We start from the raw sequence: 18,120 nt of genomic DNA, 5'->3' as shown, positions 1-18,120 counted from the left end.
CAACTGGCATTAAATCACCATTTACGACCATGAAAATGTGCTTCAAAGCATTTGATGTTTATCAACAAAGTAACCCATCGATACGGGAAACATTTCAACCAGGCACGCTCTTATTGACTTTAATCCTTCTCCCGTCATACCGTTCTAGTAAGCGTGCGGGCTAAGGCGCAGTTCCCACAGTGTGCATCAGTTTCATTTTTGCGTGAACTGGGTTCAATTCCCTCTGATTGAAGTGTTTTTTTTTTGTTTTTTTTTTTTACAACAAAACTGCAGCCCGTAATGAGGTCAAATTTTTCAATACATATTCCCATAGCACAAAGGACATTATCAAAAGTTCTCTGTTAAATTGAATGACTTTTCTCACAAGCAAAAAGCTACTTTCCGGAAGTCTGATACACTTTGTGAAATTTTGCCAACCGTGGACCAAGCACTCCTCGGAAAAGCAGTTCCCGTTAGCCGTTAGCCAGTGCTTGTCCCTTTTAAACCGTAATTAATTGTACTGCACTTGCCTAGCTGGCCGCAATTTGCTGAGTGATAATCGATAATTTCCGTCCAACGAAATCACAACGGAAACTCGAAACAGCAGAAAGAAAGTCTTAACTAATGTTCGATGCATCAACCACATCGATTAAAACTTTCAAAACAAACACTCATTTCAGAATACATCAGTTGGCTGGCGCGCATCCTTGAGATCGACGAGAAAAATGTAAGAATAACATCAAAGGGTCACACTCACACATGAAATGCAACAGGAGGAAAAAAAAAAACAAAGGAGGCCCACCACCAAGTGTGTTATTTTTTTCCCCCAGCCTTGACGTCGATAAAGCAGTTTGTTTTTGTTCGACCTTTCGGTGAAGCATTAAATCGGCATCACTGTGCGCCACTTGAAATATTTCTCAAGGGAAAAGTGCTGATTAAATGTTTTGAAGCATTATTTGCTGGTATTAAATGCCAATATAATGCTGATTTAATACTGCTATTTAGTGCTTCGTGGTTACTTGGGAATGGAGCCCTTTATCAAAAAATCTGTAAAGTACTTTTCGATTGCAACTTCAATTTCGCATTAAAAAATAATGTCAAACTTGTTTTTGCATGAAACTTCGATTATTTCCAAATTCACTGTTTTTTCAAAAATTAATAACTCGACGGCAATTTTTTTTAACAAGTTTCTCTATGGCTCAAAAGTTGTGGATTTTTGTCCCCTGAAACATATAAAAAAATCTCGAAAATTAAAAAAAATACGTATTTTGGGAGACTGAGTTTTAGTGAAAAAAAGTTGATAAAAAAATCTGCATTTTTTCCGTGTACCTATTTTTTTCTCAATAGTCCTCAACAATACCTGCAACTTTGCCGAAGACACCAAATTGTTCAGAAAATTCACTCAAAAGTTACAGCTGTTTGAATATTTACATACAATTTTTGTATGGACAGCAGCTTAGTTCGACTGCTTATTCAGGTTGTTGATTGTTTCCTTCTTCTTATTTTTCCTTATTTTTTTTCTTTATCCAAAGAAGCACATGTCACCAACACCATTGAACATTTTTCGTTGACTGCCAGCCGGAGGGCGCTCACAAGAGGAATTTCCATTCCTCACAGGAGGAATGGAAATTGTAAACTAAGCACTTTGTGTGGGTATTTCGTATTGAGCCCAAATCTATTTTATCGATACAAAAACGGAATCGACGTATCACCTTATAATGTGGCCCTCTTAAACCTTGCGGTTTCGTCAACGGTTCCACAGGTGTGTATCGTTCTTTTTGCGACAAGACTCCGCCTCCCGGGTCTCCTAAGTGTGAAGGTATGGCACGGGGAGAGGGCACCGAATACCTATATTTACACTTAGATTTTTTTGCGTCCGCCTCGGTATTCGAACCAGCGACCTCTGGATTGTGAGTCCAGTGCGCGGTCCGATTGATCCACACAGGCAGACAATTTATCGATACAAAGGCCCCCAAAACGGTGTTATACCCACTCCAAAATATTTATTTAGCAATTCTATGGTCATATATTGACATTTAGATAAATTGAAAGATTGCAAAATTAAGTTTCGATAAGTTTCATATAAAATTTCCAGAGTTATACAAACTTTTATACTAATTATTTAGTTAACTTAATATTCAATCCAAATTATTTTTTTAATCAGTCAAGGATGCCTATTTGGAGTTGGGAGACTAGATTTATGGTGATTTTTCAACAAATAACTTTATTTATGTTAATTTTTCGAAAGGTGTACAAACTTTTTTTGCACATTTTTAATTTCTGTAATAGTATATGTTATATAACTTTTTATAGAAATCATCTTTTCATGAGTTTTTTGTAGCAAAATGTTCGGCACGAGTTTCTGAACAAAACGTAGTACTAGGTTTTGGTAAAATTTTAAATTGTTTACATGTTTCATCACAAAAAGTGCATAGTGCTCATGGGGTGTAATACTTTTTTTACATACTGTAGCTTTATGACGTTTCGCGTACGCACACTAGCGCACCATTTGGTTTTGCTGGCTGACAAAATTTAACCTCACTTTTTTTCGTGTACGTACACGCAATACACACGCACGTAGAATGCTCTATTGAGCATGAAATCTGGAAACGGTACACTCAGCGCCGTACCTAGGGGTTGGCGCGGTTGACTCCTCATTAGATATTTGAAACAGAAAAAGTGTAAAATTATAACATAGAATAACAAATAACTGGATAATTTGGTTTAAAATATAAAAAGAATGTGAATTCCATTAATATTTCTACTGAAGTGTTTTTGAAAATTCATACTTAATGCAAAATTTATTTTTTCACTTAAAGGAATTCTAGAAGAGCTTCTCAAAATAAATACACGTTAAAGTTTGGACCGTTATATAATGAAGTTTAAGTCATACTTTCCAGACTAAAAAAATGTCCAACTTTACGCGCGAAAAAAAAACAATTTTTAATTATGAAATATATTATCAAATATCGTATGGGCAAATCACTAAAAATGAATAAAAATGTCGTAACTTCATATTTAAAAATAAATTCCAACAAAAAAAAATCGTCGATACTTAAAAATTTTGGAAACTGATGATTGCAAAACAACTGGACATGTGTATAATGCATTTTAAAACACTTTTTTCATTCAAGAGTTGAAACAGTGACCTGTAATTTCATTTTTTAGTTTTTTTTTGGTCCGAGTTGAGGGACATAAACTTTGAAAAATATTTGCAAAGGCCTAAATTGATTTCTCGAGCAGACGGTAATCACTTTGGAATAACATTTTTTTGATATTTGAAAATACTAAGCCAATAACACGTTATGCTATGCTATGCTATGCTTGAAAATACTAAGCCAATAACATTTTATGTTATTTATAACAAGTTTTGTTTTTCGCCGTTATGATTTTTTTTGTTTTTGGATTGTTATTATAATAACAGACTAATAACATTTTAAATTATTTTTCGAACAAATCTTTGTTATTATTGATTGTTATTTTAGCAACTAATCCGATCATCCCAATAACATTTGGAGATATTCTCCCATAACAAAAAATATGATTCTCAAGTGGATTACTTTGCTTTTTTGAATTTAGTTAACCGTCTGTTCGGGTTTGACGAAATCTTGAGTTTTTTTTTTGAAAAGGTGCTTTTTGGGTGTTTTTGAAACCGCCTTGAGTCAGGGGTATTAAAAAACACCCAAAAAGCAAAAACTGAAAATTTGGTTTATTGGACCACTTCAAAAAAAAAAAAATCCAGAAATGTTGTTCTGCCACTGCATGTTGAAAAATTACACTTCGATGCCGGTGTGCTCTTCTGAACTAAGCTTGCTGGGATTCTTACCTAGATAGAACAAGAGAACATACGGGCATAAAATTATTATTTTTTTTAAATTTTGAAGAAGGATTTTTTGCTTTATTTGTTGTAATTAACGAAATGAAATCCAAAGCCAAATCAGCTAATTATTTTACCAATCCGGGAAAGTTCTTTGCTAATACAGTTAAATCAATACTAGATCAGATCAAATTATGCAGGCTTCAAAATATAAAATTAGCTAACAAGTTTTAGCAAAATTTATCATCATTGAGCATTTAATCCTGTGCATCTGAAAAATAAATTTAAAAAAAAAAAACAAAAACCTGCTATCATTATCGGTTTTATGAATTCTTAGAAAATATTCAGCCAACTTAACTCCTATAATAAATTTTCAATTCAACCTATCTCATATTATTTGAAAAATAAAACATAACATAACTGTGTTTCTGAATTTAACCATATTAAGGTCTCCAATTGCAATTATAAAACCATAACTTATATTCAAGCAATCATTGAAAATTAATATCAATTTATCAAAATGCTTGTAAATTTGGGAGGGCGCCAAATTGAAGCTTCGCCAAGGGCGCCGTGGACTCAAGGTACGGCTCTGAGTACACTAATTTTTGTGCTGCGCCTGTTCCAAATATTGGGCAGACACAAGGTAGAAACAGCTGTCTCTATTCGCCCATGAGCCCAGATTCACCCCAAATGACGGTATAAAGTTTAAAATGTATTAATTGAACTGAACCTTCAAAAGTCATTCTCAGTAATGTTTTCAATATCATACAATACAAGATTTCTTCTGGATCGAAAATTAATCCAATTTCGCACTTCTTGACTTCGTCGTCCAGAGTAGGGACCTACATAGGGAAATGAATTGTTCTGGCAGAAATTTCAAACATCCAAAGTCATTTAAATTTAAGGTTGAAAATTTTGTAGTTTTTCTTTGGTGTTGGCACTTTTCTTGTACCGAACAAGCACAAACATAATAAAAACTACTAGATTATTATCAACAACAGTTTTACAATACTTGTAATTGTTATAAGTCTCGTTTTTTGCCAAAATTATTTTAAATGGATTCCACACGGATAGAAATCCGGTCCGCAAATCCAAAATCAATCTGTCTTGAAATCGAAAACATCGTTTGTTTTCGATTTCGTTTCAAATGTTTTCAAAAACGACAACATTTTCATCACATTCGAAAACATTTGTGTTCGAAATCGCCCCCCGCTTTTCTCAAATTTTCTGAAGCGTAACAACTGTCAAACGCACCCAAAACCGCAACCCAATTCCAACGCGCGAGTGCGACTGTTTTTGTTTATGTTTTGATTTTAGCCAGAAGTGGAAGTGTCATCGAAGAGAAGGAACAATTCGTCGCCGTGTGGTTAATTGACGACCTCCGGATCACATTCGGTTCTTCTGCCGCGGAATGACGGGGACGACCCGTCCTGGTTCTTTGGAAGTCCGCCAGCATTGCGGCGCGTGGTTCTTGCTCGACGTTGGCCAGCGACACGTAGTTCTTCGGCGAGGATGGAGCGGCCCGTAGTTTTTTTTCGGCATTGGCCAGCGGAACGTGGTTCTTGTCCGGCGGGTCCGCGTGTTGACCAGCAGCTCGTCCGACGTCGTTGGCCGCACTTAGTTCGGTTTTCGAAAACGACGCCGGCTCGGAATCACGAGTGCCGTTTCTTGACAACCGCGCCGAACCTAAGCGGCCTTCCGCCGCTTCGATGTGCTCCCCCAGCGGTGTTTTACTGGCACGAACCGATGGATATCGCGTGGAATCTTTTCCCACTGTGGTTTCGCGCGGCGCGACCTTCTGAGCGACCAGACAGGGAACTCCTCCTCAGCCATGGGATTCTAAAGCACAAGTACCACAAGAAGCGGCGCTACTCCATGAATTGTGGTAAGTTTGAATAATAAAAACCTCCCGAAATATCATAACCTAATCAACCTTTTCCCTCACTAGACCTCCTGCTCATGCCAAGGAGAAGATATTGTCCAGCGGAAGGAAATCATCAACGAGCCGTTGCCGTTCTGCCGTTGATTGACGTCCCTGGAAAACTGGCTGCTAACAGAGGAGTAGGAGGTTCCGACGAAGCAATTCTGAAGGTGTCCGTCTTTCCAGAACTGAACCCCTCCTCCTCCTCCTCCTCCTCCTCCTCCTCCTCCTCCTCCTCCTCCTCCTCCTCCTCCTCCTCCTCCTCCTCCTCCTCCTCCTCCTCCTCCTCCTCCTCCTCCTCCTCCTCCTCCCTCCTCCTCCTCCTCCTCCTCCTCCTCCTCCTCCTCCTCCTCCTCCTCCTCCTCCTCCTCCTCCCTCCTCCTCCTCCTCCTCCTCCTCCTCCTCCTCCTCCCTCCTCCTCCTCCTCCTCCTCCCTCCTCCTCCTCCTCCTCCTCCTCCTCCTCCTCCTCCTCCTCCTCCTCCTCCTCCTCCTCCTCCTCCTCCTCCTCCTCCTCCTCCTCCTCCTCCTCCTCCTCCTCCTCCTCCTCCTCCTCCTCCTCCTCCTCCTCCTCCTCCTCCTCCTCCTCCTCCTCCTCCTCCTCCTCCTCCTCCTCCTCCTCCTCCTCCTCCTCCTCCTCCTCCTCCTCCTCCTCCTCCTCCTCCTCCTCCTCCTCCTCCTCCTCCTCCTCCTCCTCCTCCTCCTCCTCCTCCTCCTCCTCCTCCTCCTCCTCCTCCTCCTCCTCCTCCTCCTCCTCCTCCTCCTCCTCCTCCTCCTCCTCCTCCTCCTCAATCCCAAAATACATAATCAATCGATCTAATCGACCTTTATTACACCACAGACTGCGACGCCGACCTTTTCCACTGGATCTTCAGCCACCTCGGCAAGAAAAGCGGCCCGGCCAACATCAACATCATCCGTACCAGTCTGGGTTGTTCCACGATAAGACGCATCTACTGAACTCGAGCTCCGTCGGCATCCTGGAGGCGATCTTGGTCAAGCTTCGGTCGGTCGTACAGAAGGCGCTGAATATCCACACACACACACTTTGCTACACTCTACCTCTACAAAACTCTAATCCAAAATTCTTCAATTCTAATTTCAAAAACTCAATAATTTCAAAACCCTAAAATTCTTAAAACCTGAAAATCGCAAATTCTAATATACTAAAGTTCATAAATTGTACATTCCTAAAATTCTAAAATTATTCTTGAATCCTAAAATTGTGAACTTATGAAATTCTATAATTTAAAATTTCTAAAATACGAATACTAACTCTTATAACCTAAAAATCTCAAATTCTATTTTTTCCAATTCTGGACTTTTTATTTCTAACTTTCCAAAATTTTAAAATCAAAAAGAAAAAATATCAAAATTTCTGAAATTCCAAACACTGAAACATTCAAAACCTAAAAATATATAATTCTAGAAAACTAATGATATTGAACTTTCAATTCTGAAATCCAATAGTAATAAAGTTATTAATTCTAACATTTTAAATTTTTTAAATAAAAAAATTCTCAAATTTCAAAATTTCAAGGCATTGAAATTTTTAAAAATAAACAATCGAAAACTCTACAGTTCTAAAGTTTCTTTATTTAAAGTTATGAATTCTTTACTTCCAAAAATTCTTTAATTCCAAAACACTGAAATTTTCTAAACCTAAACCAAAATTCTAGAATTCTGAAGTTCACAAATTTTTTATTGAAATATTCTAAAGTTTTAAAATTTTGAATTCAAACCTTCCAAAATTTGAAATTCTTAGATTCCAAATTTCTAAAATGCTAATACTAACATTTTTTTAAACAACACAAACAACAAATTTTAAAGCACTGATATTTTCTAATCCTAAAAATCTTTAATTCTAGAACTCTAAAGTTTTTTAATTCAAGAATTCAAAAATTTCTTTAATTTTCAAATCTGAACTTTCAACATTTTATATTCAAATATTCTAAGTCCAAATATTCTAAAACAAAAACTATATTTCAAAACCTGAAAATCATAAACTCTAGAATTAGGAAGTTTTCAATTTTTTTTATTAAAAAAATCTACAGTTCTATTCAATTAAAAAGTTCAAAAATTCTCAAATTCTGATATTTCAAAATTCTAAAACTCTAACACTCCAAAATTTTAAATTTCTGAAAATCTGAAACTCGAAAATTCTAAAATTCTAAAATTCTAAAATTCTAAAATTCTAAAATTCTAAAATTCTAAAATTCTAAAATTCTAAAATTCTAAAATTCTAAAATTCTAAAATTCTAAAATTCTAAAATTCTAAAATTCTAAAATTCTAAAATTCTAAAATTCTAAAATTCTAAAATTCTAACATTCTTAAATTCTAAAATTCTAAAATTCTAAAAATCTAAAATTCTAAAATTCTAAAATTCTAAAATTCTAAAATTCTAAAATTCTAAAATTCTAAAATTCTAAAATTCTAAAATTCTAAAATTCTAAAAATCTAAAATTCTAAAATTCTAAAATTTAAAATTCTAAAATTCTAAAATTCTAAAATTCTTAAATTCTAAAATTTAAAATTCTAAAATTTAAAATTCTAAAATTCTAAAATTTAAAATTCTAAAATTCTAAAATTTAAAATTTAAATTTAAAATTCTAAAATTCTAAAATTCTAAAATTCTAAAATTCTAAAATTCTAAAATTCTAAAATTCTAAAATTCTAAAATTCTAAAATTCTAAAATTCTAAAATTCTAAAATTCTAAAATTCTAAAATTCTAAAATTCTAAAATTCTAAAATTCTAAAATTCTAATTCTAAAATTTAAAATTCTAAAATTCTAAAATTCTAAAATTTAAAATTCTAAAATTCTAAAATTCTAAAATTCTAAAATTCTAAAATTCTAAAATTCTAAAATTTAAAATTTAAAATTTAAAATTCTAAAATTCTAAAATTCTAAAATTCTAAAATTCTAAAATTCTAAAATTTAAAATTTTAAAATTTTAAAATTCTAAAATTCTAAAATTCTAAAATTCTAAAATTCTAACATTCTTAAATTCTAAAATTCTAAAATTCTAAAATTCTAAAATTCTAAAATTCTAAAATTCTAAAATTCTAAAATTCTAAAATTCTAAAATTCTAAAATTCTAAAATTCTAAAATTCTAAAATTTTAAAATTCTAAAATTCTAAAATTCTAAAATTCTAAAATTCTAAAATTCTAAAATTTAAAATTCTAAAATTCTAAAATTCTAAAATTCTAAAATTCTAAAATTCTAAAATTCTAAAATTCTAAAATTCTAAAATTCTAAAATTCTAAAATTCTAAAATTCTAAAATTCTAAAATTCTAAAATTCTAAAATTCTAAAATTCTAAAATCCTGAAATTCTAAAATTTTAAAATTCTAAAATTTTAAAATTTTAAAATTCTAAAATTTTAAAATTCTAAAATTCTAAGATTCTAAAATTCTAAAATTCTAAAATTCTAAAATTCTAAAATTCTAAAATTCTAAAATTCTAAAATTCTAAAATTCTAAAATTCTAAAATTCTTAAATTCTAAAATTCTAAAACTCTAAAATTCTAAAAATTCTAAAAATTCCCAAATTTCCATATTCCCAAATTCTTAAATTCCTAGCTTCTAAAATTCCTGAATTCCCAAATTCCGTAATTGTCAAATTCCCAAAATCCCAAATTCCCAAATACCCAAATTCCCAAATTAACAAATTCACTAATTGCCAAATTCCCCAATTCCCAAATTTCCAAATTCCCAAATCCTTAAATTCCTAAATTCTTAAATTCCCCAATTCCCAAATTCTTAAATTCCCAAATTCTCGCATTCCAAAATTCTAAAATTCCTAGATTCCCAAATTCACAAGTTCTCAAATTCCCAAATTCTTAAATTTGCAAATTCCAAAATTCCTAAGTTCCGAAATTTCTAAATTCCTAAATTCCCAAATTCCCAAATTCCCAAATTCCCAAATTCCTAAATTCCTAAATTCCTAAATACCCAAATTCCTAAATTCCTAAATTCTTATATTAATAAATTCCTATTTTCCTATATTCCTAAATTCCCGAATTCCCAAATTCCTAAATTCTCAAATTCCCAAATTCCTAAATTCCTAAATTCCTTAATTCCTAAATTCTTATATTCCTAAATTCTTTTTTACCTATATTCCTAAATTCCCGAATTCCCAAATTCCTTATTCCCAAATTCCCATATTCCCAAATTCCCAAATTCCCAAATTCCTAAATTCCTAAATTCTTGAATTCCTAAATTCCTAAATTCTTGAATTCCTAAATTCCTAAATTCTCAAATTCCTAAATTCTTAAATTCCCAAATTCTTACATTCTTATATTCCCAAATTCTCAAATTCCCAAAATCCCAAATTCCTAAATTCCTAAATTCCCAAATTCCCAAATTCCCAAACTCTTAAATTCCTAAATTCCTAAATTCCAAAATTCCTAAATTCCTAAATTCCTAAATTCCTAAATTCCTAAATTCCTTAATTCCTAAATTCCTAAATTCCTAAATTCCTAAATTCCTAAATTCCCAAATTCCCAAATTCCTTAATTCCTAAATACCCAAATTCCCAAATTTCTAAATTCCCAAATTCCCAAATTCCTAAATTCCTAAATTCCTAAATACCCAAATTCCCAAATTCCTGAATTCCTAAATTCTTATATTCCTAAATTCCTATTATCCTATATTCCTAAATTCCCGAATTCCCAAATTCCTAAATTCCCAAATTCCCAAATTCCCAAATTCCCAAATTCCCATATTCCCAAATTCCCAAATTCCCAAATTCCATTCCCAAATTCCTAAATTCCTGAATTCCTAAATTCCTAAATTCTCAAATTCCTAAATTCTTAAATTCTCACATTCTTATATTCCCAAATTCTAAAATTCCCAAATTCCTAAATTCCTAAATTCCCAAATTCCCAAATTCCCATATTCCCAAATTCCCAAATTCCCAAATTCCTAAATTCCTAAGTTCCTAAATTCCTAAATTCCCAAAAAAAATCCTAAATTCCCAAATTCCCAAACACCCAAATTCCTAAATTCCATAATTCCTAAATACCCAAATTCACAAATTTCCAAATTCCCATATTCCCAAATTCCCAAATTCCTAAATACCCAAATTACCAAATTTCCAAATTCCCATATTCCCAATTTCCCAAATTCCCAAATTCTTAAATTCCTTAATTCCCAAATTCCCAAATTCTTTAATTCCTAAATACCCAAATTTCCATATTCCCAGATTCCCAAATTCCTAAATTCCTAATTACCCAGTATCCCAAATTTTCAAATTCCCATAATCCCAAATTCCCAAATTCCTAAATTCTTATATTCCTAAATTCCAATTTTCCTATATTCCCAAATTCCCGAATTCCCAAATTCCTAAATTCCCAAATTCCCAAATTCCCATGTTCCCAAATTCTCAAATTCTTAACTTCCTAAATTCCTGAATTCCTAAATTCCCAAATTGCCAAATTCCGAAATTCTCACATTCCCATATTCCCAAATTCCTAAATTCCTATATTCCTAAATACCCAAATTCCCAAATTTCCAAATTCCTATATTCCCAAATTCCCAAATTCACAAATTCACAAATTCCCAAATTCCCAAATTCTTAAATTCCTAAATTACTAAATTCCTTTATTCCTAAATTCCTAAATTCCCAAATTCCCAAATTCCTTAATTCCTAAATACCCAAATTCCCAAATTTCCAAATTTCCAAATTCCCATATTCCCAAATTCCCAAATTCCCAAATTCCTAAATACCCAAATTCCCTAATTCCTAAATTCTTATATTCCTAAATTCCTTTTTTCCTATATTCCTAAATTCACGAATTCCCAAATTCCTAAATTCCCAAATTCCCATATTCTTAAATTCCCAAATTCCCGAATTCCCAAATTCCCAAATTCCCAAATTCCCAAATTCCTAAATTCCTAAATTCTTGAATTCCTAAATTCCTAAATTCTCAAATTCCTAAATTCTTAAATTCCCAAATTCTCACATTCTTATATTCCCAAATTCTCAAATTCCCAAATTCCTAAATTCCTAAATTCCTAAATTCCAAAATTCCCAAATTCCCAAATTCCCATATTCCCATATTCCCAAATTCCTAAATTCCTATGTTCCCAAATTCCTAAATTCCCAAATCCCCAAATTCACACACACACACACACACTCACAAAGATTAGTTTTTTAATTAATTATGTATTTTTTGCCTCAATAAATAAAAAAACGAATCAACTGTTTTACTGAACCAACAGAAATATCCAACGGTCAATTCAAAAACCAAAACCAACGGTCAATTCAAAAACCGATTAAACCATTCGGGATGGCTGCGTGCTTTTTGTTTTGACAGGCGTCACCAACCGTGACGACTCAAAATCGACAACATTGTTCTCGATTTTGTTGCAAATGTTACCGGACGACTGGTCGACAACATTCTGAAACGAATTTCAGAACGAATCGAGAACAATGTTGTCGATTTCCCGGACAGGATTTCTATCCGTGCAACCTTGTTTTTGCATGATCTTGTTGCTCGATTGGAACCCCGATTTGACAGTTCGATTGGAACCCTGAGAGTGACATTTCGCCTCTCCATATAGGCTCACTAGTCCAGAGCGTCTCCTGCTGGACTCGTTTTGTTTCGCAAAATTTCATATAAAAGTAGGCTATTTGTCCCTATTTTGGGCCTACTAAGCCGAGCGCACTTTTTATTTGATGTATTCTCAAAGGCTGCTAGAGGCAGCCTTGCTTTTATTACATGAGTAAGTTGTTTTTTTAATGCTAATGCTCTTACTTAATCACATTTTCGACGAAAATACTTTATATTTCTGTATAAGCCCGAGAAACTGAAACATTTTTGTCCCTATGTTGGGGATATTGCTTCTAGCATACGACCTTCTTTGTACATATCTTCGGCCTACCTTCTGATTGGTTGAAATTTCGAAGCATGTGGCGAACTTTTTTGACGTACGGTTCAGCCCTAGGGGCAGGACACAGTTAATCAATCATCTTTACACTAATTGATTAGCGCTGATTTTCGTCAACTAGCTAATCGATTAGCGCTGATTTGATATTCCATTCCCATCTCATATCAAGATATCTTGTCGTTGAGAAATGTCATTTTGACAGCTTGAAAATGTGACTTCGATTAGATCCGCAGGAAAACACTAAATTCTCGGGATAATCTGTTGTGCGGTTTCATCCGGTGCAGGCAGGTTCCGGGCACAGCCGGAGAATGGATTGCGGCGTGGTCTCAACCAGCAGCAAACTCACATTGGAGGCCTTTTTATTCCGGCCAAGTTGGTGCTGCACCCGAGAAGAAATCAAGGACAAAAAGCTGTCGGCGAAAGTTTTGAAGATTTTGGCCAATAGAAAGCAGGAGGAGCGCGGAAAAATGCAGCAGGCCCGCCAGATGCAGAAACTAGACGATGCGATCGATAAACAGAACTTGGGCATGACGTTGTAGGGACCAGGACCCCGGCTCCGAAATGGACACCTTTTTCGGCAACGGGATACCGTCGAAGCCATTACTTACCACATCCAGGACATATTCGGCTACGGTCAGAGCCGTTTCCGGAACGAGAACTTATACGATCACGAGATATAGTCCATCTTTGGCAATGCATTTGCAAGAAGATCGGCCTGCTTGAAGGCCGACAGGCGACTTTAAGAGGGGAAGTGGCAGAAGGCGCTGCGAATATAAAAACTGTGTGAATGGGTGCAGTAAGGGGAAGGTTTTATTATGGGGTTTCTTTTTTATTCTTTTGGATTTAATTTTGTAGGAGTTTTCTTCCATCGGTTTTCTAACCAATTGCTGCAACTCTTGTTTGGCTAAGCCACCGATGTCGGTTCGTCCAGCGTCATGCCCTCGACCATGTCACTCTTTAACAGCCGCTTCTTCTCGTTCTCATCATCCCCAATGGCGAGTTGCAAGTTGTACTGCTGTTATTCTTTTCCGGTGACAACTGACTTTTTGCCCTCCCCTCGGATGCTGGCGCCCGTACTACAACCGGCGTTGTCTTCATCACTCCCTCGAGATCGCTAATCATCAGCTGGGTCGCACTCGGTCTTCTGCGACCTGCTTGCTGATTGACCGCTGGTTCCTAGTTGCCGTGGTAGTTATGGTGGTGGCGACATTGTCTGCAAGTTCATTCGTTTGGAATTCTTCTAGAAATCGTCCAGCCGTTGACGCGCCGGATGAAAGCGAATCTGCAAGTAGATACCTGGATAGTAAGGATTATTAGGGTTACGGTCGAGCTGAGGTGCATGGTGGTGTGAAAGTAAGGTCTGTAGCGAGAACTGGAGAAGGTTCTGCGGTAGTGATGGCCGTCGTGGAAGTAAACGCGGGATCACATGACACAGTGACATGACCAAGGTTTTTTTTTCCTAATTTTGATCAATTTATTTCCTATTCAATGAAACATTAAACCAAGCATTAAACAATTTTCCATGGCCGACCCCTTTTTTGGGCTTGTGCTTCATACAGCTCGTCGGCCTCCTCGCAGGTCTTGACCCACAGCAGCACCGACGGTGGCTTCGTCTCCGGCGTCAGAACGCACACCATCATGACGTTTCTCTTGCCCATCAACTGCACCGGCACTGCCTCGTTCAGAATGATGTTGAGCAGAATCTGGCCGATGCTGGAGTCGGCCAGTACCATTATCTGCACCTTCCGGTTCACTTTGATGTACAGCGTTCCGATGCCACGGTCCGAGTAGTTACCGCTTGGAAAAGATGCTGTCCTTGAACGGCGTGAACTCCACCTTGGACGGTTCGTTCTCGTCGTCATCGGCGGCGGCCTTTTCGTCCGACTTGCTGTCCTCGGTGGGTTTGGCCACGTTGGCAAAGATGAAACCCGTTCCGGGCGTAGAACTTGTCCAGCCAAACCCGAAGCTAAATTGTTTGGCTGCTGCTGGAGTCGGTGCCGCGGCCGTGTTTGTCGTCGTCGCTGGCGCAACGTTTCCAAGAGTGAATCCGCTGGTGGACGACTTTGCGGCCGTTGACTCCTTACTGCTACTCTTCTTGGCCTCAATCTCATCCAGAATCTTTTTCGTGATCCTTGAAGATCGGCCTAAGCTTGCACACCAGATTCTCCTTGACCTTTTCCGAAATCCAAGCAGCCACGACCACACTGAGCGCCTTCACGTTGGCCGCATACTCCTCATCCCCGGTGTCCTTGCCGATGGAGCCTGCTGTTTCCTCCTTCGGCCGGCTTCCTACAACGATCTTCTTGCTCGGGTGAGTCGTGGCAAAGATGGTGGCACTGAGAAGCGAAAATGGACTGGCTCCTGCTTCAGTAGGCTTCACAGCCGATGTCGACGTCACCCCGACGAATCCCTTGAACGCATCGAACACCGACGACGATCCACCGCTGCCCGCGGAATCCGTGACGACGACTCCGTTTTAACGACGCGTTTTTTCCAGCTTGTAACGTCTGGGCAAATCGGTTTGCCTCCTCCTCTTCGTTCCTGTTGCCGTGGTTCAGGTCGGACATCGCACCGCGTTTGGCCATTTGCCAGGTTAGAACCAGATTAGCCACTTCAATTTCTTGGTGTTGCTTTACGGCCGTAACCACGAGTGATGTTTTGGTTTGTATTGATGTTTTGACGTTTGTCCATCAACCCAAGTTAAAATTCGAAGGGTAGGAATACGCTAATTGATTAGCGATAATCCTAATCAAATAGTTGTAAATTCTGATTAACTAAACGATTATTTTTAGTTAATTAGGGCTTGTGTCTCACCCCTCGGTTCAGCCCCAGCTCGTACAGTACAGCCGCTCAAATTCGGTCGGCAAACATGCTGAATCATTGTGATGTTTTAAGCCACAAATCAACATTAGAACGATTGATTTCACTTGCATAACGTGCAAAATTAGCTTGGACATGATTTATATAATTCTTTACAAGTTTTAAACATAATAAAGCATTTGTTGCGTAGCCAAACAACAAGCCCGTAATATGCAAGAAACACTGTAACTTGTGAAAAGCGCACACACACTGTCACAATTTGTAGAAGTGTCATATGGACTGAATATAGAGCCATTCTCTCAGAAATGGACGAAGTTATTAATTAGTTATTTTATTGATTGGGTGGCAGTTTGGTGATTTTTTTTTCAACCCACCAAAAAAAAACATATTGCCGGTGGTTGGAGATTTGGGGGACGGCTCTCATTCGTGTGCTGAGCGATGAAAGCCGGGCGCTGAGTGTCAACAAGCGGTAAGCAAAAGTGGTGAAAATTTTAGCCCTAGTGGGCAATTAGCGATTTGCCAAGAAAAAATTGAAGAGTGCTTTTTTTATTGCTTTATTACTAATTTAGAAGGAAAAAGGAAATTATTCTTGCCCACCAAAATAAAGATAATGACTGCACGTATCATTGTCCAGTGGCAGATTCTTGCCAGATTTGGTGAAAAATGCTCAATTTCGTTGAATTAAGTTTGATAGACCCAAAATAGGTACTAGGCCCAAAATAGGGACAAATATCCTACCCCGAAACGCGTGCGTGTGTACTGTAGCGAGAGCACGAGAATGAGCGGGGAGAATAAGTAGACATTGGCAAACTCCACAACTCCTCCATGGACTCCAACGAACGAGTGAACGCAGCTCTGCCTCAACTCAATGTTATGCTTTGCGCTTGATAAAGCAAAAACAAAATAACAACAACACTCACTCGTGCGGGCCTGGCCTGGAAGTAAAAATAAAACTTGCTGTCTTATGTGGCTAGGAACCAGACATGATTAGTGCATATTTGAATATCGCCGCGGCAATACGTCACGTCGTCCAAGTCCCTCGTTTGCTAAAACTGGTGCGCGAGTTCACGAGAGTATTAAAAGGTTGCAGTTGTCGCGCACCACGCCGGGATCGCAAGTGATTCATGCGTTGCGTTCTTGTTAATTTTGGTCGGGTCGTGTTTCATGTTAATTTTTGACAAGATAGTTTATGTACTGTTTGTTACTTTTTAATCAACTAAAACCGGTATAAATGAAAAATCTCAGTGCTATGATCCAAAAGTTGGGTATATTCCGGGAGAAATTTTGTCACCAGTTGGCAAAAATTGTTGCTGCAAATCACGTTCCAAAACATTTCTTAAAACGAAATGCTTTACTTTAGTGCACGTTCATTGTATATTTTATTCGTTAGTGGCGACATTGCTCATCCTCGTCTGGATTACCGCGATGATTGCTGACGACTGCTCTCTTATACCAACGCAAACGCCACGGTCTCAAAACAGCCGGCTTTATGTGAATGTGAAGAATTTGCTTATGTTAAGTGACAACTGTGATACAATTCGCAATATAAAGACGATACAGCACTTTTGCTTCACTGAGTGTGTTTTCTACATAAATTCGAGAAACAGATTTTTGACAACATTTAAAAAAAAATCCATTCATTCCTTTATAACATATGTATTTAAGTCTCAGAATTTCGTCTTAGAAATCTGTAAACAGATGAGGTTCTGGCGACTTTATTGAGAATGCCCTGTTTATTTGGTGTAATTTACGGGCGTGGTAATGATTTGCAATCTGCAGCATGTCGTTGACTCCCCCAATGAACGCCGCCACGATGAGGAAGCGATGGATAAATTTTAGCCATGAGGAATTCGAACGCTTTCCTTGAACCCTGGGCTTTAACAAAAATTTTGCAATAAATTTGTGCAGCACACAATAAAACGTGTTAGGATCAAGAGGGACCATCCATAAACCACGTGGACACTTTAGGGGGTATGGCGATTGTCCACGATCCATACAAAAAAGATTTTTATATATGGAAAATTGTCCACGAAGAGGGGGGGGGGGAGGAAGGGTTACAGATTCCCAAAAAGTGTCTACGTGATTTATAGATGGTCCCAAAGTAGATCAATGAATTCGGTGAACGAGGATTTTTTTTAAATTTAGAGTTCAAGTTTGATTATTTTTATTGTCAATTAATCATGTTATTGACTTAAAACGATTTTTTTAAATAACAGCTAAAATTATGGAAACACATAAAAGCTAAATGCAAAAACAATTTTTTTGACATTCATTTTTTTCGTCTTTGAACGACGTTGTCTATGCAAGAAGACACATGGGGAAATCGAAGGGGAAAATGGAAAAAGTGCCGGCATCGAGTAATATGAGAATGCGTGTTTTTCGCTTTTTCATCCTTCTCACATTGATTTTGTGTCATTTTTTGAATGTTACTGATGGCTTGAGAATGGTTTTGGACTTTAAGTTTCAATTTATTTCAACTATTCAAGGTTGTATAAAATAACTTGAGATATATATAATATGAAATAAGTAACTGTGCAAATTTTGAGCCAAATCGGTTAAGGTATCAGGGTCGCTATTTATCGTTGAAGTTTATATGGAAACCCGCGAAAATATATGGAGAAAAGCAAACAAATCAAAATTACATCAAAAAGTGGTGTTGAATTTTATGACAAACAGCTTTGTCGAAGAC

General features: G+C 36.5%; 2 protein-coding genes across 8 annotated transcripts in view; both read left to right on the top strand.

The window, feature by feature from the left end:
* Window positions 1-18,120, top strand: part of LOC6045837 (dystrophin, isoforms A/C/F/G/H) — a 170,685-nt gene that overhangs the window by 143,654 nt on the left and 8,911 nt on the right. The gene's annotated exons all lie outside the window — the stretch shown is intronic.
* On the top strand, window positions 5,463-6,927 carry LOC119766763. The gene is made up of 3 exons (XM_038252473.1): window positions 5,463-5,681; window positions 5,745-5,887; window positions 6,557-6,927. The coding sequence occupies exons 1-3, from the start codon at window positions 5,543-5,545 to the stop codon at window positions 6,659-6,661; spliced, it is 387 nt and encodes a 128-aa protein (XP_038108401.1). The 5' UTR covers window positions 5,463-5,542; the 3' UTR covers window positions 6,662-6,927.

The sequence above is a fragment of the Culex quinquefasciatus genome, chromosome 2 (assembly GCF_015732765.1).
Source record: "Culex quinquefasciatus strain JHB chromosome 2, VPISU_Cqui_1.0_pri_paternal, whole genome shotgun sequence".
NCBI classification, from domain to species: domain Eukaryota; kingdom Metazoa; phylum Arthropoda; class Insecta; order Diptera; family Culicidae; genus Culex; species Culex quinquefasciatus.
The sequence above is the reverse complement of the archived record's forward strand: the minus strand, read 5'-3'. Positions and strand labels throughout refer to the sequence as shown.

Coding starts and splice junctions, on each gene's coding strand:
- LOC119766763 (XM_038252473.1), top strand. CDS start 5,543: ATGGATATCGCGTGGAATCTTTTCCCACTGTGGTTTCGCGCGGCGCGA. Junction 5,682..5,744: donor GCGCTACTCCATGAATTGTG/GTAAGTTTGAAT, acceptor TTCCCTCACTAG/ACCTCCTGCTCATGCCAAGG. Junction 5,888..6,556: donor CCGACGAAGCAATTCTGAAG/GTGTCCGTCTTT, acceptor ATTACACCACAG/ACTGCGACGCCGACCTTTTC.